We start from the raw sequence: 23,231 nt of genomic DNA, 5'->3' as shown, positions 1-23,231 counted from the left end.
ATGTAAACATGACTGAATGGAAAGAAGATGGTTTGATAAACATTTCAAACAGATCCAATCTGCATGCCATGTTATAAAATGCATTTGGGCTCACACAATGTGGTCATGCCGGTTTCATTTCTCTGTCATGGCTCATGTGTTAACCATTTAAAACGTTTTTTCACAACTTTTTTTTCACAGCACTGGCCTGTGTTCTTTACAAGAGCAGAATTTGGAGGAAACCATTACTTTAAAACTGACTGAATTTATAAAAGAACATGTAATACTTGATAACCCACCCAGGGCTGAGGCTGATATATTGCTGTTTTATAGTTATTATTGTGAAACACTGAAACACAAGACAAGATCAAATATAGGCATTTTTGCAAATGGACCCAAGAATGCATTGACCTACTTAAGAAGGTCAGGAGAGGCAAAAATGTTTCAGTTTAAACAATTTTTGTTTTTCTAGCTGGCAAAGCTAAAAGTAATTCATAACATTGCTGATGAAAGTGATAGATTGCTGGTCTTAACTGATTCCAGTTGATGCCAAGAGTGTGATGCTGAAATCACAATCTTTATAGCTGACCTTAACAGAGTTTTAACTCTAAGTCTTAATTTTATTGCTTTAATATTTATTTATTTTAAGGAATAGTGACTATGCATTTAATGAATTATATCATCCACAAAAACATTTGTCCAAACTCTTGGACCGTTTCTATATTTTGTTACACTGAAACAACAAATCTCACTCAATTGTAATTAGATTTTATGTGACAGATCAACAGATAGAAGTGTATAACTGTGTATAAGACAAAGGAAAATTATACAGTGGTGAGGGTGTGCCAGCAGACTGTATTTTTTTTTTTTTACAAATCTAAATAGAATCTAAAAAAAGGCAATATGCTTTTGTATTCAGCCCCCCTTTACTCAGATTCCCCATAATCAAATCCAGCCCTACAAAGTCCTTCCAGAAAGTACAAAACTGCAGTATGAATACAACTGTTCTGTGAAGGCCTCTGGTGTTTTTTGGAGAGCATCGCTCATTAAACAGGAACACACCAGCCAGGTCAAGGAAACAATGTGGAGAAGTTTAAACCAGCAATAACTTACATTACAAATCAATATCCCGAGCTTTCAGCATCTCAGGGGACTAAAATGCTGTGAAGGTGTGAATAGTTGGGTTTTCTGCGTTCTTGTGGAGGATCGCTCTACCCCTGAAAGATTCCTCCTCCAGAGGTCAGCTAACTAGCCGAGCCTCTCTGAGCACCTGCCTGCCCGTTCACTCTCCGATCCAGCCGAGCCTCTCAACCAAAAACCAAACAAATGGATCACCTCCAGGAAACGCCCCACCGTGAGCCTCCCTCAAAGATACTAAGCGCCTCCAGAAACATAAGCCTTCCATGTTCTCTGTCAACAAACTCACTCCCTTCTACCCACCTCTCCTCTGAAGAACGATCCAGGCCCTGTTGACACCTGTATCCAGCCTTCTAGTTCCTTCTAATTCTGTAAAATAAATTTGTTGAAATATTTCTCTTTGTCCCTGTGTCTGAGTGGTTCCACATGTGGGTCAGGAAATTACCGGGCAATATGACAGCCTTGACCTCAAACTCATTGAACACTTGTGAGATCAGCTCTTCGGAGCAGAATCGCAAACACAACCACATTGATGGGCTGCTGAAAAATGCTGGTTGAAGAATGGGATACCATCCCACACAGTGAGCAGAATGATGACTGGCATGAAGAGGAGATACCATGGTGTTGTTGGCTTCATACAGTTCCCTCACAAACTACCAGGGCACCTGATTAAATTGTTTCTTAAAACTTCACTCATCCAGTCCAATAAACAACACCAAACAAGAATCAATAGCAGAATAATTGACTTGGCATTGGCAGAGAGGATTTGACAAGCATCTACACTAAACTCTGCTTCTCAATTAACAGGTAAATTGTTTCCCACAAATGTGGCACCATTTAAATTCAAGTCTTCAAATTCATACCATTGGGAAACAGACTTTCTAGTAGCACAAGATGTATTGCCAAGAAACGTTGTTGCACAATTTTCCCTACTTTTGTGCAATGCTGAGATAGTGTTTATGAAATGACATGCAGGCGGACTCTATTTACCAATTTAGTGAAAGCAGCTGATTGCCCTAGAATTTACTTAGGGGTATCAGATTAAACAGATTTTGTGTAAAATGTTGAAACCTTTTGTGTTGGTGTATTGCATTGAATCCTAACGAAATGCACCAAAATGTGGAAAAGTTCACAATACAGAGAATCCATAATATGGTTTCGAACAATAACTCACTCTGAATTTTCCCAGTAATCAATGAGCTTCTTTCTCATTTGTATATGAATAGAATAATAGAATATTAGAAATGTTCTCAGATGGCAGTGAGACTACAGATAAAGTGTTAAGGGTAGGATCAGCACAATAGATTTTGTCAGGCTTGACCTTTGAATAACCACGTGGGAGGGGGCAAAGACAGAAAAGAGATATATAAGAAAAAAGCAAGGAGGAACGGAAGAAGGAAATTAAAACAGAGTGAGCGACGAGTGAGGGGAGGGAGAGAGCTATAGCATAATAGAAACAGAAACGGGAGGAGAGAGAGGGAGAAAAACAGAGAGAAAGAAGCTGAGGAGCTCCTGGAGCACAGAAAAACAGGGGGGGGGGGGGGATTGTTTCCCCATCTCTCTTCTCTCCCTCTGACTTTAAATAGTGGAAAGCTCTTTGAAGAGAGGGCGGGAGGGGGCAGTTCTGTACCTTCACCATCCTGTCTGGACTCTGAGGAGTATATAATGTGCAGACTCAAACTTGAATTCCAGACACAACGTGGAGCTTCAGCCAGAGGACCAGCTGAGGACCTGACGAATCAAAGGGCATGAACGACGTCAAGCTAGCCCTTCTGGGAAGCCAGGGGGCTGGGAAATCAGGTGAGGCACAAAAACAACTTTTATAACAAACAAGTACAGAAAAAAACATTTTTATTTATTTTCCTTTCTGCTTCGAAGGCAAAGGCCTGTGGAGACCTGCTTGTTTTTCTGCATCAATGTAAATGACCCGTTACTTATGTAACTTTAGAGATTTCTGTGTTTAAAACCTAATTAACCAGATTCTTGTGTAACATATTCCTGAGGTAGATGAAAGTAACTTATTTTTTTGGTGATTTCTTCAACTTTCTTTTTTTTGCTTCATTTATTTTTTGAAAAACAAAAGACATGATTAGCAATAGAAAGTAACCTAGAAGTTCCTAGTCCTCTTGTCATGTTAAAGCTTCATGAAAACATTTGCTTTGCTTTAAAAGATTTTTCTAAAAAAGCAAGTGCCTGGCATTTCAGCTAATTCATTATCCATTAATTTACTTGTCAGAGCTGACATAGTTACTGGCTCTTCTTCCCAGCTTAACTAATCTGCTCTATCAGTCCAACAGGAGTCGTATTCAGAAAGGTGCGTTCGCTATGTGAACAAAAGGGTTAGCTCCGGAGCTGGAGCTGGGCGGACCGTCCTGTCCGCTGACCACACGGGTTAACACGATGATGCGGTCTGCTGTTTTCCTTCCAGACTGGGAGACCGCGTCTTTGCAGGGTCTTCTCTGGAACACCGTTTGCTTCTGCAGGGCTCTGAGAGAAAGTCAAGCAATGCTTGTACCTTAATTACCCCTCTTCATGAATGAATACCGGATACACAAACAGCAATTCATTCCTACTTAACTTTTGCATATGATCGCGTGATCTTGTGACACTCTTGGATCCAGTTTGAAGAGTTTATGTCTTTTTGCCAGCAAAAGACATTAGCGCGCTTGTCTCCCCTGACCGGTCCCTTTTGAAGGCCGTGTGGAAGAGGGCGGATGTAGCAACATCTGTGCTTTTATTTGAGTAGTGGCGTCACAGGAAGTCCGCAGTTATCCCGTTTCCTGGCTGTGCCGGAAGAAGGTTAATGCACTTTATTTTGAAAGTTCCAGAAAAGTCTGTACCAGAGTTTAATGTTGACATCCATGGCTGTGGGTCCCAACACTAAACTCTAAGAGTTTTTCTCTAATTAGTGTGAATGCAATAGGCATTCACACTAATTAGGTTTTCTTTATTCTTTATTATTCCGTCTTTTTATTCTGATTGCTTCCGTACACTTTTTGATTCGCTTCTCCTTCTGCATACTTTGTGCTATTTTAACTGTTTAAATTTCACAATATTCAGCCCTTTCAGATCATTCCGGCTATGACTTTTGGTATTTATACCTTTTATACTTTTTAAAATATTCAGCTTTTTATGAATTTTTTGCTCCCATTGGAATGAATGGAAAACAGCCAAAATTCTGCTAAAACTTCACTATTTTTGCCATTTAACTACTTCTGCATACTTTCAGCTAGAAACCCCATTCACAACCCCCTGCTATTATTGTTTCATTCAACGTTTTGAGAACTTTTACAGTTTTTCTACAATTTTGATTCAAACTTTATTACATTTTTTTCAGATTTTGAGTTTTATAATGTAATCCAATGACGGAATGTTCGTGTCGCTAGAGTGTACACTCTAGGTTTTTGAATAACCTTAGAAAGAACAAACAAACTCTGCTCACTCGCTTAATTTTCATTCTACCTATACAGGTCCTTCTCAAAATATTAGCATATTGTGATAAAGTTCATTATTTTCCATAATGTCATGATGAAAATTTAACATTCATATATTTTAGATTCATTGCACACTAACTGAAATATTTCAGGTCTTTTATTGTCTTAATACGGATGATTTTGGCATACAGCTCATGAAAACCCAAAATTCCTATCTCACAAAATTAGCATATTTCATCCGACCAATAAAAGAAAAGTGTTTTTAATACAAAAAACGTCAACCTTCAAATAATCATGTACAGTTATGCACTCAATACTTGGTCGGGAATCCTTTGGCAGAAATGACTGCTTCAATGCGGCGTGGCATGGAGGCAATCAGCCTGTGGCACTGCTGAGGTCTTATGGAGGCCCAGGATGCTTCGATAGCGGCCTTTAGCTCATCCAGAGTGTTGGGTCTTGAGTCTCTCAACGTTCTCTTCACAATATCCCACAGATTCTCTATGGGGTTCAGGTCAGGAGAGTTGGCAGGCCAATTGAGCACAGTGATACCATGGTCAGTAAACCATTTACCAGTGGTTTTGGCACTGTGAGCAGGTGCCAGGTCGTGCTGAAAAATGAAATCTTCATCTCCATAAAGCTTTTCAGCAGATGGAAGCATGAAGTGCTCCAAAATCTCCTGATAGCTAGCTGCATTGACCCTGCCCTTGATAAAACACAGTGGACCAACACCAGCAGCTGACACGGCACCCCAGACCATCACTGACTGTGGGTACTTGACACTGGACTTCTGGCATTTTGGCATTTCCTTCTCCCCAGTCTTCCTCCAGACTCTGGCACCTTGATTTCCGAATGACATGCAGAATTTGCTTTCATCCGAAAAAAGTACTTTGGACCACTGAGCAACAGTCCAGTGCTGCTTCTCTGTAGCCCAGGTCAGGTGCTTCTGCCGCTGTTTCTGGTTCAAAAGTGGCTTGACCTGGGGAATGCGGCACCTGTAGCCCATTTCCTGCACACGCCTGTGCACGGTGGCTCTGGATGTTTCTACTCCAGACTCAGTCCACTGCTTCCTCAGGTCCCCCAAGGTCTGGAATCGGCCCTTCTCCACAATCTTCCTCAGGGTCCGGTCACCTCTTCTCGTTGTGCAGCGTTTTCTGCCACACTTTTTCCTTCCCACAGACTTCCCACTGAGGTGCCTTGATACAGCACTCTGGGAACAGCCTATTCGTTCAGAAATTTCTTTCTGTGTCTTACCCTCTTGCTTGAGGGTGTCAATAGTGGCCTTCTGGACAGCAGTCAGGTCGGCAGTCTTACCCATGATTGGGGTTTTGAGTGATGAACCAGGCTGGGAGTTTTAAAGGCCTCAGGAATCTTTTGCAGGTGTTTAGAGTTAACTCGTTGATTCAGATGATTAGGTTCATAGCTCGTTTAGAGACCCTTTTAATAATATGCTAATTTTGTGAGATAGGAATTTTGGGTTTTCATGAGCTGTATGCCAAAATCATCCGTATTAAGACAATAAAAGACCTGAAATATTTCAGTTAGTGTGCAATGAATCTAAAATATATGAATGTTAAATTTTCATCATTACATTATGGAAAACAATGAACTTTATCACAATATGCTAATATTTTGAGAAGGACCTGTACAAATTATACATCAAAACGTAGGATGCTCTTTCGCGATTAAGAAAATGTCACCCTCATTGATGTGGGACAAACAGTTTTCCAGCAACACGCCCCAAAGCAACGCAAAGTCAACACACCCTGAGTGGGAAACCTATAGGAATTTCAGGAAAAATCAGAGCAAACAAATCCTTAAACTCACATGTTTTCGAATCGCCGCCTCTCGTAAACCGTTCGAGGTAGAGACATGAGCCTTGTGCAGATTTATCTTCAGACCTCATAGTGAAACATTGTGGCCATTTTGTGTTGAGTACTTAAACAGCATGTAATGCTGTTCCAACAGCTAGACAACAGTGATTAAATTAGAGTTTTCCAAATAGGCTGTTAGCACATCAGAACCTGGAACAAGTCTCTATCAGAACCAGACACAAACTCCGTCAGAACCAAGAGGAAATCTCCATCAGAACCAGTTAGAAACGTTCCATCAGAACCAGGTCCAAAATCTGTCAGAACCAGGAAGAACCTCTATCAGAACCTCATCCAATATCCATCAGAACCTGGAACAAATCTCCATCAGAACCAGACCCAAACTCCATCAGAACCAAGAGGAATTCTCCATCAGGACCAGTTAGTCACCCACTATCAGAACCAGGTCCAAACTCAATCAGAACCAGAAAGAAACCTCTATCAGAACCAGTTTCAAAATCCATAAGAACCTGGAGAAAATCTCCATCAGAACTGGACTCAAACTTCATCAAAACCAGTTAGGGACTCTCCACCATAACCAGGAAAAAATCTCCATCAGAACCAGGTACAAACCAGTATCAGAACCAGGTCCAATTTCTATGAGAGCCAAGGAGAAACATTCATCAGAACTAGATCTAAACTCCATCAGAACCAGGAAGAAACCTCTATAAGAACCAGGTCCGAACTCCATCAGAACCTGGTACAAATCTTCATCAGAAACAAGTACAAAGCTCCATCTGAACCAGGTCAAAGTCTATCAGAACCAGGTCAAACCTATCAGAACCAGTAAGAAAACTCCACCAAAACCAGGTCCAAATCTCCTTCAGAGTCAGGAGGACCCTTCTATCAGAACCAGGTCCAACATTCATCAGAACCAGACCCAAACTCCATCAGAACCATGAGGAATTCCCCATCAGGACTAGTTAGGAACCCACTATTAGAACCAGCTCCAAACTCTATCAGAACAAGAAAGAAACCTCCATCAGAACCAGGTCCAACATCCATCCGAACCTGGAATGAATCTCCATAAGAACCACACCCAAACTCCATCAGAACCAGGAGGAATTCTCCATCAGGACCAGCTAGGAACTCACTATCAGAACCAGGTCCTAACTCAATCTGAACCAGAAAGAAACCTCTTTCAGAACCAGTTCCAAACTCCATCAGAACCAGGAACAAATCTCCATCAGAACCAGGTCCAAATCGCCTTCAGAACCAGAATGAAACCACTACTCTGTGACTTATGATGATAAGACTATCTTCATAGGTCCCAGTGGAGCATCAAAACAGCGATCATTTGATGTCAGCTACTTAAACAGATTCTACTGCTGTTCCAACACCTGAACAAGAGTGAATATTTTTAAAGGGCAATTTCATAGATTTTTAAATATAGTAAGTATTAGCATTTTAGCTAGCTTATACATTGTTTTTGAATAGTAGATGGGGTAAATTAATATCAGCCTTGATGCTAGTGATAGCCAATATGCTAATGTTAGCATTTTAGCTTCTCTTTATCCTCTCTTCTCTCTTAGCTGATGAACACATTGCCTTTTTTATGATATTACCTGTTTGTTTTTGTGTTTTTTCAGGTATTTGTTGTTAGCTCACTATTTTCAGAATTTTCTGCCATTTTTAAAATATATTTTAGCAGTGACATCAACTTCTTAGTCTATATTTTTGCTTCAGTCTATGCTTTTTCAGCTCATCTATGGCCAACTTGTTTCTGCTTTTTTAATATTTTTGTCAGTTCTTGCATTTCAACAACTATTTCAACAAGTACTTTGAGGTAACTTCACCTTGTTACGTTGTTTTATAGCTAATAGTCTTCCTGCCTAAACAGATAAGATGACTGTTTTTCTTTTCTGTTTCTGCTATTTCTACTAATTTATCAGATTTCAGCTGATCTTCTGCTGTCAACCTTAGCCGCTTTCTGCCAGCTTTCAAAAGGAGTTTAGCATTTCTGTTTTCTTCTAATTCATTAAATTTCAGCAGATTATCTTTAGTCAAGTTCAGCTTGTTTCTGCCAGCTTTCAGCTACAAAATTCAGCTTACAGCATTCACACTGCATTTTTGCAGGAAATGCTAATTTTTCTAGTATGGGCACAATTTTAGTTAATAATTTCTAAACATTAACACTGACTGTTTTCAAGTGGTTATATTGTTGAACAAATTATCTTTCCAGGCATTGGCTATGCCTGCTTATACTACTTTATTCATTACAATAATGCAACCACATCTCCATTCAGTTTTATACATTCCACCTTTTTATGCTTAAGAATTTAATAAAGTCAAATTAACTTCATAAACTGAAAAGGGTTCTATGTTTATTGCTGACCAAAGTAAAAACAAAAATCATATATTGTCATTTATATTTCAGGTATTTGTTTCTTTTGGCTATGATGATCGCTAAAAATGTATTTTGTTGTTAGTATGAATGAAAATACATTTTAGGACTCCGTAAATAAATATTTTGTTCTTTAATAAAAAATGTTTACATGTTATTTTTTTTCATCTCTGGGAAATAATGACAAATAAGCATAATATTTTACTTATATAAAAAAAGTGTTTATTCTAACTAAGGAGAAAGTTAGGACACCCAGCTGCCTAATTTATAATTATTCCACAGGTCCGAGTCGTCTACATTTTCTCTGGCAAGCTTTAATCCGGCCTTCTTAGAGAGCAATGGTTTCCTCTTTGCACAGATCCTATAAAAGTTGAACTTTTGTAGTCTCTTTCTGATTTTACAGGCAGGTATTTTCATATCAACAGCAGCAAGAGCCCCCTGTAGATCTCGTGATGACATTTTTAGCGACTTCTGTGAACATCTTGCTGTCTCATCCTGGGCACTGCTTGTTTAGCTAGCCAGACCTGGACATGTTTGCTGTTGTTTTGTAGATTATTTTTTAAACAGTGGAATGGTCTCTTGAGAACTATTGAAATCCTTCATCAAACTTATAAGCTTCTGCTACCTGCTTTTTGAAGGCCTCGGGTAGTTGTTTTGACATTTCCATGGTGAGCAGTGAGGAGCACACCAGACTAAATCTCCGAGGTTTCAACAAGGCAGACCTCCTTCTAAATGCTGTGTAATGATGTCATAGTAATGCTCACCTGATGCGAAATGCCTCTGTGTAATTTTACACATTTTAAACGGGAATAATTGTGGGGTTGTCCTAATATATTCTTCAACAGAAATTGCATTTTTTTCTCCATCCTATAGGTCTTAGTTTTTATTGTGCTTCTTTATATGCCATTTACATTTCTGAGTGTTATTACAGATTTCTGTCATTTATTTTAACTGTCTGTCTCTGTGGTGGTAGTTAGGACTGATTGGCTCTGTGCCTGGCAGTGTGGCAGAGCTGGAAGTGTGGAGAGTCTATACCCTCTGGGGTTTGTTCGCATACTTGCACCCATTTATTAAGAGCTACTATTTACGCTCTGCTTGTTGATTTCAGTGCACGTCTTATTCTTGTGTGCGTTGACTGCATCAGTCTTTCAGCAGTTATGGCAACAAGAATTTCTAATGAGTTAAAGTACAATGACGTGTAAGCCATTGGTCTTTTCTAAAGTGCATGCAGGATCAACCTAATGTACCTACAGAACTTATATGTGTGTATGTTCGTAGCTGAAGTGTAATCTCTGTCTCACCCCACTTGAGGCCCACCATCATTAAAGTTCTGCTCTGGGACTCCAGCCCATAGTTGAAACTTATTGTCTGTGAGACCAGAACTTGTTCAGTCAGTTGGTTTTATGTTTAGCTCGCGGTGCAGAAACAAGCAGACAGTGGGGGTGAATGCATCCATTCAGCTTGCCAAATATGTACACAAACTTTCAAGCAAAACCATTTATCCTCTTTCATGTAAGGCTCAAGTTTCACTGCTCCAGTCCCAGAAACCGTTGGCTCTATGTTGTGTCTGCACAGATAAATGAAGGTCTTGTTTTCTTAGTCCCCACTCCTGCCACCTGTGAGGAATGAGAGCGCAATGATCCTATGATCGATATTGGTGCTTTTGATTTATTCTGTTTCCTCCAGCTGTCCTTGTGCGGTTCTTGACCAGACGGTTTATTGGTGAATACGCCTCAAATGCAAGTAAGTGTTTCCAGATTTTTCAAAAGCCTTTTGCATATTGTGGTTTATTTCTAAAGGATAGATGCAAACTTCAAAGTCACTTACAAACAAAAATGCACAAATAAAAAAAGAATAAATCTGCAATTAAATAGATGTCAAATGATAACTTTTTCTTTTTTGTGTCTCTTGTTCACAGACTCCTTGTACCATAAGAGGCTATCAATCGATGGCAGGCAGCTGAATCTCCATGTGTTTGACCCCTGCTCTCAGGTATAGTTTGCATCACTTTATGGTAGAGAAGCCAAGTTGTTGCACACTTTGTATTTTCCTGTTTTGAGTTTTTTTTTTGTGACGTTCATTAGATACACTCAGAGAGAGGATTTTTGGCCCCTAATGCAGGGTTATCAAACTGTGGTTTGAATCAAGACTGCCAATGAGGACCAAGGCTTTACCCCCTTACCCATGGTTCATGCATAATAATCTGAGATGCATTGGAATAACACCCTTAACCAACATCCAGGCCTCACAGTGTCTTTTAAAAGTATTAATACCTTGAGCAGGTTCACAAACTTCAAATATCCAACAGGGAGATTATGTCATGGCCCAACATAAAGCACTACATAGTTGCAAACTGGGAGGAAAGCGATACATAGTTTTCAATTATGAATCTGAAAAGTATGGCATATATTGGTATTCAAATGCTTTTCCATCAGATCAGTTGATGTTCCAACTATGTGTAAATTCATTTGTGTATACATCCAGTGGTTCTGTGAAGGCCTCAGCCATTTGTTTCAGAACATTAGTGAAGAAACAGCATCATGAAGACCAAGAAAGACAACAGACAGGACATAAAACAATGTCCCGAGCTTTGAACATGTTATAGAGCAATTTATTGTTTGACAATGGAAGGAGTTTGGCACAACTGTTGGCTACAAGCCACAAGTAGGGGAAATTTCAAATTTCACGTGGACGAAGGTTCTCTGATCTGATGGTACTGAAACTTAACGGTTTTGGGCCGCATGCAAAACACTTGTGGGGTAAAAAACAAACCCTACTCACTCAAATTAACACATCATTCTCACAGTAAAAATGGTGATGGCTGCATCATGATGTGAGGATGCTTTTATTCAGCAGAGACATGGAAGCTACTCAGAGTTAATGGGATGATGGGGCTAAATACAGGGCAGTCCCAGAAGAAAACCAGTTAGAGGCTGCAAAAGTCTTGAGATGTTTGTCATTGTAATGTGATAAAATGTGAAAAACTTCAAGTAATAATGTTAATCCTGCAGGTTGCACTGATTTCTCTTCAGTTTCCTACTGTCACTCTTAAAATCTGCAAAAGAGTTTATGTTTGTTGCACTGATAGTTCAGCAGACTTTTGGTCTGCAAGGAAAGCTGCTCATGTCCACGACCGTTAGGGAGCTATGATCATACATTTCCTGGCATGTTTTCCTTTTTTGCAGCACTTAAGCTGAAGATACAGAAGGTTTATGAGAGTATCCTGGGGTGATTCATGCTGTACGCTGTTCCTTGGAAGAGAAGAAGGCATTTAAACTGCTTCTTTCGCTTCCAACAGAACAAAAGACCTGAGACACCTTTTACAAAAGTTAGTATTTTACTGGAATACTTAAAGGCTCAGTAAGCCAAGCTAGACACATTACAACACTACCCTCTCATGAGAAGCAACAAGTCTGCATGCTGCCTGTCTGACCGCTGTACAATAAAACTGTGGAGTTGATAAAGAGAAGGGGTTATAAGCTGGTATTTACAGTCATCAGGCTTGCCCTGCTCTTCGTGTTTTTTCTTTGGTAATAGGTCACAACACTACAACCTACAGCAGGTGTACATATGTTACTGGAAATGTTAATGTTATTTGAATGGCTTTGTACAAAACCCTTGGTGCTTTATTTATTTTCCACTTTCCACTCAAACAGGTTGCAAATCTCTCAAGAGTAAATCCTTCTTGAGCTCCCATTTTTTTTTTTTACCTTTTTAACATTTGAACCAGGTAGTACAATATATTTCATTGGGGTTTTCTGTGATAGACCACAGCAAAAGAAATGTGTTATTGTAAACTAGAAAAAGAAGGATACATGTTTTTTATGTTTTACAAATAAAACTCTGAAAGTATGGAGTGCATTTGTACTCACCCCTCCTGGTCAATACTTTTTAAAAACACCTTTTGCTGCAAGTCTTTTGCTGGTAGGTCTCTACCAAGTTGGCGCCATCCGCTGTAATAGAGCTCCGACCAGCTTTCTTGTAGCTGCTGAACAAACGCATCCCCACAGCCTGATGATACCAACATTATGATTTTATATGTTAAAGGTTTTAAAAACCATAAATCATTTTATTTTCCATTTAACAAATATGTGCTACTTATATAGACTAAAGCCTATGGTTGTAAGATGTTAAAATATGGTATAGGTCAAGGTATATAAATACTTTTATGAGGTAGGTAGTATTCAGCAATAAAAACTGCATAACACATGAAGCTGAGTTAAATACAACTAAACATTTAACATTCATTCGGCAAATAACATTCCTAATTTAGAAAATTAAGAAAAACGTTATGCAAAGGAAACAAGACAACAGATATACTGTCCAACTACTTCTTGTGATTTCAAAATAAAAGCACATGTTCCCTGTTGGTAGAGCTCCGAGGCCAGGTGTATACTGGAGGAGCCAGTGGACTGGGCAGATGGCTTTGTGGTGGTGTACAACATCAGCGACCGCACATCCTTCATCAACGCCAAAAGCATCCTGAGGCAAATCCGGGAGGCTCGCACGGATAACTGCAAAGGGTCAGAGGCAACAAACCTTTCTGCGATAAAGAACTGTAGACCAGGACTAAAAAGGAACTGACGTCATGTAACTTTAAGGTGCTCTGATAAATCAGAGTTATTCTTATTAATTCGGTTTTACCATTTTACATATAATATCCTAAATATTAATTGTTTTGTTATGTTTTTTAAGACAAAAGGCAAATAAACAAAACACATCTAAAAAACATTAAGTTGTGTTGATTCTTCTGCTGTTGTATTTGTTTAGTTTGACCGTAATGTTTCTAAATTCTTAAAAGCAAGCCCAAATGATCACTCCTCCACCTCCATGCTTAACAATTGGTATGAGGTAATTGTGGTAATATGCTGTGTGTTTTTTTGTCCAACATGGCTTAAGTTGTTCTCATCTGTCCAAAAAAACTTTGTTCCAGAAGTTTTGAGGAACATTCAGAAGTCAGAAATCATTTCACCATAGTAATTCAGACCCTTAAACCCTTAAAAACACACCATTTGGCCTTTCTGTGATTCTTAGTTTTCATAAAATGTGACATTTACCATGCTAACTGAGGCATGTTGAAGTTTTTCCTTTCCTATGTGTTTAACATAACATATGATGATCACAGTTTAATGCAATAAATAGTGAGCCCTGAAAACGGCTTCTTCAGAACTGAAGGACTGTGTTGTGTTCGTATTGTTGACATCTGCTCGGTAGGAGTGGTATTTTGGTAACCTTTGCAAAATGATCCCAATTCATTACCCATCCACCGCCATGCCTGACAGTTCAAGGTATTTGTTGTTATATTTCGATAAATTCCAAAGTTGTCCTTGTTTGGAGATCAGAAAAAAATAAACAATAAAATCTAACATGCAAAGGCATTTCTATTTCAAAAACAAAGAGCAAAGTGAGTCTCTCTGTTGTTTTTGATTTTATAGCACCATTTGATTAGCACAAGATGTAAATCTCAATGGACAGAAATACATTCAATCTGGCAGAAGGAAGTATAAGCAGGCACCTCCAGTGAAAGGCATTTCCACTTCCAACTATGAGAGAATAGTTAAACAAGGGTAGCAGTGAAATGGATGTAATTACCCAGACATCCTAAAAATACAGGCAGAACGAAATCAGAGCTCCCCTCTTGTCTTTGAAGATGAGTAGGAATCTTTGTGCAGTTTATGGAATGTCCCAACTGAGTCCAGTGAGTTCTGAATAATGATTTATGATGATGAATGAGGGGTTCACTGCAAACCTACAGGCCTGTGAAGAATTTGATGTGCGGAAAAACAAGCCATCCACATCTGTCTGGCAGCCAGGCCTGTGCAAAGGCATCTCACTAATGTTACGGGGAGCGGAGCATAGGGAGTGTAGGAGAAGATCATCAACTCATAGTAAGATAAGGAGAAGATCTGGATAATGTGTTTGAATGCTAGGACAATGGAAAAACAACTGCCTTATGCTCAGATGTTTTGGGCTCAGGGTTTTGAAATATGATAGATGATTAAAACATGCATTTGTTGAACATGACAGATACAATAATATTCCATCATCCATCTAATCTAACACTCTTTCTTGATTCAGGGACACAGATGTTCCTGTGTGTCTGGTTGGTAACAAGCAGGACCTGTGCCACGCCCGGCAGGTGCGAGAGGACGAAGGCCGCAGCCTGGCGCAGGAGAACCGCTGTCACTTCCAGGAGGTGTCGGCGGCTGATAGCTACCAGGACATCGCCAACCTCTTCACCCAGCTCATCAGGCAGGTGATGGACCACCTGAAATACCGAGCCGACCGACGACGCTACAGCGGCTCCAAGTCCATGGCCAAGCTCATCAACAATGTGTTTGGCAAGAGGAGGAAGTCAGTGTGACGGTCCCAGCTGATGGGAAAAGTCAAGCTGGGTGAACTGGGAGGTTGCTTTTTGTACAAAGCCATGCTGAATGCAAACAGCAAAGTTCTGCGTTCATTTAGTACTTTGGAAAGGTACTCATACTTCTCGAACATTTTTACATGTTGCTTTGCAACCACAAACTTCAGTGTAATTTGTTGAAATTTCATCTGACAGACCAACACAAAGTAGTGCATGATTGTAAAGTGGGAGGAAAATAAAACATGGTTTACAAATATTTTTCGCTAATGAAATCTCAAAAGTTTGTCCCTACTGAGTTAATAGTTTCTAAAACCACTTTGGGGGAATAACAGCTGCTAGTCGTTTGAGCTCTGTCTCTACTACCTTTACACATCTAGCGACTGATGTGTAAAGAGCAAGATTCATCTCTGCCAAAACATCTGAGTGTTGTGAGAAATTCTGTTTTGGATTTAGCTCTGGACTTTGAATGGGCCTTTGGAATTTTATCAAGGGCTGTCAGTGTAAAGGAGAATGAGTATAAAACACACTTTTAGGATTTTTGTTTGTAAACAAATTTAAAAACTGTGCGAGAAACTGTCGCTTCTTTGTGTTGATCCACCGCAACCGCAAATACCTTTTCAAGGCACTTTATTCTCAGCAACACAGATGGTTGACCACAAGTCTAGCAACAAAACTTTAGTATTTCTATAGATCTGCTTCAGTTTATGGCTACTTATTTAGAGCAGCCACAGCAGCAAGTTGATTTAAATAAAAAATATATTCACACATAATGTTTAGAAAACACAGTCTTTCCAAAAACAAAAGTCCTGCAAAAAGCACTTTTTTCTACCCTAGTTTTCTTGTTATGAATACATTTATTGTGTCTTATTTTGACAGCTTTTTCCAAAAACGTAACTGAATTAGACAGAGGAAACACCTGCACAGGTGAAACATGTATGTTCAGAGGGGGATTTATCAAACAATCGGAGGTGATTTGCGGGGTCCTAAAGGATCCATAGAACAGACGGTTGCAGGAAATCGGGCTGTAAACCCGGAATCAAACTGGAATGCTTGGATTTGCTGTAAGCAACGTGTCTGTTTTCTTCCTCTCATCCCACAGTTCTTATTGTAGCTTGAGACGATTTTACAACATGACTGCACATAAGATAAATGATTAGTGGTTGAATAGCCAGCGACAGAAAAATGTCCAAGTCTGGCCAACTCTTGAATTAAGTTTTTGTTTTGCACAGCTCCAGATAGGCTCACAGAGGTTTCACTCACAGGATGGTGATGACAGCCAGCCAACACTGCAGTCTATCAAATGAAAATATCTGCAGTTTGCCTTTTTGTTCAAATATAATATAAAGTATAATTTTGAAAAGATCAAATTCAGCATTCACATAAAGTTTGCTTCCATTGTGCAGTGTTGGTTGCTGCCCTGTATTATAACTGTTACATCTTTGAGGGACTGGTAACCAGTTCAGAGTTCACTGCATCATTTTGCAAATGGACCAACTCTAACAATCCTGTGAAGTGTCAGCTAAGTATGGGATGGACTGATGGGGAGAAACAGCTGGTTTTAACATGATGTAAAGGGTTGTAGAAATATTTTCATAATAATGCCACTCTTGGAAAGCTGTAGTGCTGATTGAAAGACTGGATTAGGTATGGACATACCCAACCCTGAAGGAATGGCAGTACTGTTAATGTTCTCATGTTTTTCATCAAAATATTTAATGCCTTAATGGAATAGTGCCAAATGCAAAATCTTTTACCAATTAAAAATATTCCTTTGAATATCTCTTTTCAAGAAATATTTTCTTTCAACAATCGTTAAAAATGAGAAAACCAATCATGGTTTTAAGGCATGATGAGTACATGATGACTGAAACACAGCTTGTGTTGATATTGTTGCTTAGGTTTTTTCTTTTTTGGTAGATCCTGATAAACAAACCCAAATCATCGACCCTCCCCACCATCGACCCTCCCCACCATCCATTCTAATATTTATAGAATGGATGTGTGTACAAATTAACATTTTTGGTCAGTCAGGCAGTTTTCTATCGCTTCCTCCATAGTGGGTTGGGGGGAAGCTGGTGCCTATCTCCAGCAGACTAAGGGCGAGAGGTGGGGTATAGCCTGGACAGGTCGCCAGTCCATCGGGATTCAGTTTAATTTCTGGAGAGGATCTGGAGACTCCACATCTCAGTCTGTTTTAATAAACGTTTGAACATTGAGATGCTTGGTGAGAATCGATCATGGTTTCAAAGCCACGGGTCCAGAGTCCAGAATACTGAACAACAGTTTATAAGGTTACAAACTGTGTTGTGTCAAAATTGTTAACGTCTGTTTGGTACAACTAGAATTTTGGTAAATTTTGGTAAATTCTGCAGAACAAGCCCAGACCATTATTCCTCCACCACCCTGTTTGACAACAGTTCAGAAGTCATTTGTTTAATTTTAGCTAAATTCCAAAAGTTGCCCACTTGGTGCCATCTCTAAACAGCATCTTCAATACTCATGGGACTTCTTTATTCTCGTCAAATTTCAGTGCCAGGTTCAGGGCTATTTTGGGTGCAGTTGCTTTCAAAGCCCACATGGAAGATATACTTTTCATCCAGCTAATTAAGAAACTCTGCTCCACCATTTAAAAATCACTTCAATACTGTTGATGTTCTTCTGATCCTTCAAAGTCTCACAATTTAGGTTTTTTATGTAATTCTTATTATGTGAAGGCAATTTATAATAATTTGTATTATTAAAATGTCTTTATGCCTTGTTTGTTCCTCTTCCCTGGTGTTATTTTTAGAATAATTTTGACCACATAATGTTGTAGTGATATTGCACAGTTTTTTTCTTATAGTGTATGTTTTCTATAGTTTCAACACTACATGCAATTATTACAGAAAAAACTATAGAACGAATGAAGAAAACTATCACGTTCCAGTGAAGGACATGAACTCTAATGTTTTTTCTGCTTCCAGTTATGCCAGCGTAAGGCGCTGCACACGATTACAAATGTGTTCTTTTATAGAGTTTTGGAGACCAGTGTTCCCTTTGTAAGTACTTTAAAAACACTGCTTGCTCCAGAGGAAATTAAAGCTAAACATTGCATAACATGATGGCTATTTTAGTTCTTCAGTGAGCTGCGCTGATGCTGAGTTTAACTTTAGATGACCGCGAGAGGAGGCTTTTGTTGCAAGCCTTCCGAAAAGAGGAATTTCCTGTGTTTTTTGCTAAAAATAGCTCGACTGAAGGTGGAATAAGTAAGAAGCAATGTTCTGAAACAAACTTGAAGCTTTTCCACTAGATGGCAGAAGAGATATCATTATGATTTTTTTTTTGGTGGGGTGGGGGGGTTAATGATAACTTGGTCATAGTACTTGATAAACAATCTAATAAAGGAGTGTAAGTGAGGCTTTTTAAGTAGTCATTTTGACAAAAGGAATCTGACAATGATTTCTGGTAATAGCAATGGACTGGCTCAGAAGAGACCTGAGCACCATGATTTCATTGTTTACATTTCAAAAGAATACATAATGAGGTGCCACAACACACAAAAAAATTACCACAAGATGAGGAAAAAAATGGCAAGGGGAAGAAAAACAGATGACAACATAAACAGACCAAAAATGGGTTATGGCTCTGCAAAATACTCGCATTGTAGATTTCTATTTCTTTAAACATATGATTACATTATCATTAAACGCAAACACAAAGGGGTGCAAAATTAGTTTTCAAAAACTAAAAATAACCAGAGGGTAGATGTATCTCAGCACAGAACTGTACTGCGTGAAAGTACAGTTTTGTGGTTAATATGTGTAAAGTAAAATGAAAATGACAAATAGGTTTCTATTTTTTGATAATCAAAAAAGTGCTGTGTGCATTTGTAGTCAAACCTACTTTATCCTTAAAAAAGCTGTGGACAACTGTTCTGTTAAGGCCTCAAAGGTCTGTTAGAGAACATTAGAGAACAAACGGCATCATGAAAACCAAAAAACAAAGCAGACAGGTTAGGGGTGAAGTTGTGGAGAAGTTTAAAGCAGAGTTAGGTTAAAACAACGATGTCCAAAACTTTGAACTACTCATGATTTTGGTGGTTTGCACTGATTAGCTCACATTACAGATAATTTGATTTACATTTCCTTTTCAAATAGTTGATGCCAAAAAATGTTCTGAGTGATGCTGGATGCAGCCCAAGTACCACCAGTGCTATTTGTATAAAAAAAAAACATAGGTTTAGATCAAAGGCAATGTGAATGGGCGGTTACTGTTTTTATCCAATATCTGCATTAAATATCTACAACGGAAGGGAACCAATCGTACAAGGCTTTGATTAATGGAAAGAGTTAATTCAGCAGGCCTCATTCAACAAAACAAAGAGTTTTCTTTCCTTTGTCAGTGTTATGCCTTTTTTCCATTCACGCTTACAGCACCACTGGGCTCTACTCCACTCTGCCTTGCTCTCCACGGCACGAAGTCTGCATCAGCGTTGTGTGCTGTGCAAAGTAAAATAAACACTCACCGTTGCACACCCTCCTCTCTAAACATTGAGGTTGTGGAGTCCAGGCCATCCTCTCGTCCACAAATAGCATACATGATTTCAAACCACCGCCACGTCTTTCGTTTTAACCCACTCCGGCCATTATCGCTGCTCTTGAATTTCTTTTAGCTTTTCCCGGCACTGCGGTGTGCGGTAAAATCTGTGACTTGTCATTCTCTCCACTACCTCGGCGAATACTTTTTCACGCTGCTGATATATGGCTGACCATGCCCTTAGTGAACAGCAGTCTGTTCACGTCACATTTCAGCCCTGCTCAACCCCAATTGGACCTGCTGATGAGTAGGGACCAAGAAAGACAGTAATAGAAACGGTCACAAAACAGGCTGAGTGGAGTGGAGCCAGCCAAGGAAGAGGCTATGGAGAAGGGGTATAAGATAATTTATTGTTTTTTAAAATCTGAAAACTGGTACATTTTTGTTTATTTAAATAATCTTTCAAAAAAGCATTTCACTTACTAAATATTTATATTTATAAAATTTATATTTATATATTATATTTATAAAATGCATCTTTTGCAGGTCTTGACATATTGTATAGCAGCAGAGGCAAATTTGGCTCTTTGAATTAAAAAGGTTGCTGCCCCCGGTCTAGTCAATGTTCAGGCTTAAATACAAATGGGAATCTATGGCAAGACTTAAAAACCTATGTTCACATATGCTCTACATCTAATCTGACTGAGCTTGAGTTATTTTGCTGAAACAAATTGGCACAAACTTCAGTCTGTGGACATGCAAAGTTGGTAGACATACCCCAAAAGATCAGCAGCTGTAAGTGCAGCAAACAGTGGATCTATAAAGTATTAACTCAGGAGGCTGTACATATATGCATGCAGCACTTTTCAGACTTTTATTTGCAAAAACATAGTTCCCAGGCCAGCCGAGAGACATAGTCCGTCCAGCGTGTCCTGGGCCGTTCCCTGGGCCTCCTCCTGGTGGGATGTGCCTGGAACACCTCCCGAGGAAGGCGTCCAGGAAACATCCGGTATATATGCCCGAGCCACCTCAACTGGCTCCTCTCGATGTGGAGGAGCAGCGGCTCTACTCCGAGCCCCTCCCGGATGGCCGAGCCGAGTGCCCGGCCACCCTACGGAGGAAGCTCCTTTCAGCCGCTTGTATCCGGGATCTCGTTCTTTCGGTCATGACCCAAAGTTCCTGGCCATAGTTGAGGGTAGGAACGTAGACCGACCGGTAAATTGAGAGCTTTGCTTTTCGGCTCAGCTCTCTCTTCACCACAATGGACCGGCACAGCGCCCTCATTACTGCGGCAGCCGCACCGATCCGTCTGTCGATCTCCCGCTCCATTCTTCCCTCACTCGTGAACAAGACCCCGAGATACTTAAACTCCTCCACTTGAGGCAGGAACTCCCCTCCAACCTGGAGGACAAGCCACCCTTTTCTGGTCGAGAACCATGACCTTGGACTTGGAGGAGCTGATCTTCATCCCAGCCGCTTCACACTTGGCTGCGAACTGCCCCACCGCATGCTGTAGGTCTTGGCTAGAGGGGGCCAGCAGGAAATCCTGTCCATAAAAGTTATGAACCCCTGAGTACCCTGTAGAGGGTAGAGCTGGTCCAGAGTTCCACAGCCGAGGTTCGACTATAGGCCGGACTCTCCTCTCCGATACCCTGGCGTAGGCCTTACCAGGGAGGCTGAGGAGTGTGATCCCCCTGTAGTTGGAACACACCCTCCGGTCACCCCTTCTTATGAAGGGGGACCACCACCCCAGTCTGCCAGTCCAGACGCAAGGTCCCCAACCGCCACGCAATGTTGAAGAGGCATGTCAACCATAGCAGCCCCACAACATCCAGAGATTTGAGTCTTGACTTGCTTGACTTATAGTCCTTTCACTACAAAAATATGTGGTTTGCATTGGTTTGCCACCTGAAATTAAAATTTGTGGTTGGAAAATGTGATAAAAGTTTAAGGAATGGAACTTTGGCAAGCTACACCAAATGCACATTTACAATAACTGATACAGGCATTTTTTTTATGTAGTTGGATATTTTGCTCCTAGTTTTGAGGAAGAAATCCCTGACATATTAAGTAGAAGGTGAACTTGTGCCTCGAAAGACATTTTTCCTAAAAAACTACTGCCCTCCTTTAAAATAAGCAGGGCATGCATTTTACATTTTCAGCTGCAGCTTCCAGCAGTTTGCCTGTACACAGAGGGAAACCTGGCGCTGGCAGCAGACGCCAACTAAGGAGGGAAAAGAAAGAGCTCCATCTACAGAGAAAATAGCAGAAAAAAGACACTTCTTGTTAGAGAGCAGCTAAAAAATAAAGGATTTAATAACAAATGTCAGAGAATGCGCAGCAAATAAAAGGTTTTTAAATATCTGGAGAAACTTCCTAAATTTATTTAAGTTTTCCACCTTTCTTTGTCCTCTTTTTTTATTCCTGTGTCCTTTTATGAAGAGAAATGAGGAATCCAGGTGGATGGAGACAGAAGCTCCAGGCGTGGCCTCTCAGCTTCAGGTCAGTGATCTTATTTGACCCCTGTGTGGAAGGACAATTGCTTTTGGCTCGGCCGAGGACGACCATCAGAACTTAGGGGACAGGATGCCACTGAGACACCCCGAGAGCCAATCAGAAAGACCATCGATCAGTCTCTCTTAATCTCACAGCTGGTGAGCACATCCCCACTCCAATCTAAATCTCAGCAGCTCAGAGTGACCGGCGGATGATTGGCTGGCTTCCAGAGATGCGAACCTCTGTGGAAAAGGATCCATGTTAGGGCAGGAGCTGTTGCAACCTCAGATGGTGTTTCATTCACTTCTCATCAGTTCTGGCTACTGATTTAACTGCAATTAGTTAGAATGCAGACAGGCACGCTAATTTTGTTTAAAGAAGCTGGAATTTTTAAGTGTGGTGAAGCACTCCCGCTTTAAATCAACTATAAATCAGAAAGGTGGATTTATCCAAAATGAAACATGCAATCCATTGTCCTACTGTGGAATGCAGGAAGCTAGCTGTTAAGGTTTTCTGTTTATGTGCTTTGTGCCACATTGCATGAGTGTAAAAGGATTTATAGCAGAACGTATATATGAAAGAGATCAGTTATTTATTTAAACAAGACAATTACACCTTTGGAAAAGTTAAGCTTCATGAGTTAAAAAAACATGCAGCTGCCTCCTAAAAGAGTAATCTAAGCTTTTCCAAATGTTTTTAAATTCTCCATTGACTACTTGGTGTATTGATTTCTCCAATTACACTACAGGGGATATCACATTGTCTAAACACACTTAGTGAAATGTGAAGTAATGCTGCCAATACTCTGCTGCAGACCATTTGATTCCACAATTTTGATTGATTTTAGATGAACACCCTTATTATTTAAGCAGGGTCTTGAGGATGTCAATCATATTTTAGCAGATTAATTGCATCATTATGTATTTACAACCTGATCTTATTTATGGTGCTTTGCAAAAGTATTTATACACCTTGTGTTTTTCACATTTTGCTCCATTAGAACCACAAACATCTCTCTTTTGATCACTTTCAGAACCCATTTTAAAAATCCATTGCTCTACATCTGAACAGAATATCTTTGCTTTTATTGTCCT

At 39.9% G+C, this 23,231-nt stretch overlaps 1 protein-coding gene across 1 annotated transcript; it reads left to right on the top strand.

The window, feature by feature from the left end:
- The first annotated feature begins 2,655 nt into the window (after window positions 1-2,655).
- Window positions 2,656-17,884, top strand: rerglb (RERG/RAS-like b). Its single transcript, XM_047355149.1, has 5 exons — window positions 2,656-2,916; window positions 10,449-10,505; window positions 10,681-10,754; window positions 13,137-13,285; window positions 14,841-17,884. Exons 1-5 carry the CDS (start codon window positions 2,865-2,867, stop codon window positions 15,124-15,126), a joined length of 618 nt encoding a protein of 205 aa, XP_047211105.1. The 5' UTR covers window positions 2,656-2,864; the 3' UTR covers window positions 15,127-17,884.
- Window positions 17,885-23,231: the final 5,347 nt, after the last annotated feature.

Source organism: Girardinichthys multiradiatus, chromosome 2 (genome assembly GCF_021462225.1).
Source record: "Girardinichthys multiradiatus isolate DD_20200921_A chromosome 2, DD_fGirMul_XY1, whole genome shotgun sequence".
NCBI lineage: Eukaryota > Metazoa > Chordata > Actinopteri > Cyprinodontiformes > Goodeidae > Girardinichthys > Girardinichthys multiradiatus.
This window is presented reverse-complemented; position numbering and strand designations above follow the sequence as displayed.

What these genes read in the sequence shown, in the direction of transcription:
- rerglb (XM_047355149.1), top strand. Translation starts at nt 2,865, where the DNA reads ATGAACGACGTCAAGCTAGCCCTTCTGGGAAGCCAGGGGGCTGGGAAA. An exon ending in TGAATACGCCTCAAATGCAA is followed by an intron (nt 10,506 to 10,680) that starts GTAAGTGTTTCC and finishes TCTTGTTCACAG; the next exon opens with ACTCCTTGTACCATAAGAGG. An exon ending in CGCACGGATAACTGCAAAGG is followed by an intron (nt 13,286 to 14,840) that starts GTCAGAGGCAAC and finishes TTCTTGATTCAG; the next exon opens with GGACACAGATGTTCCTGTGT.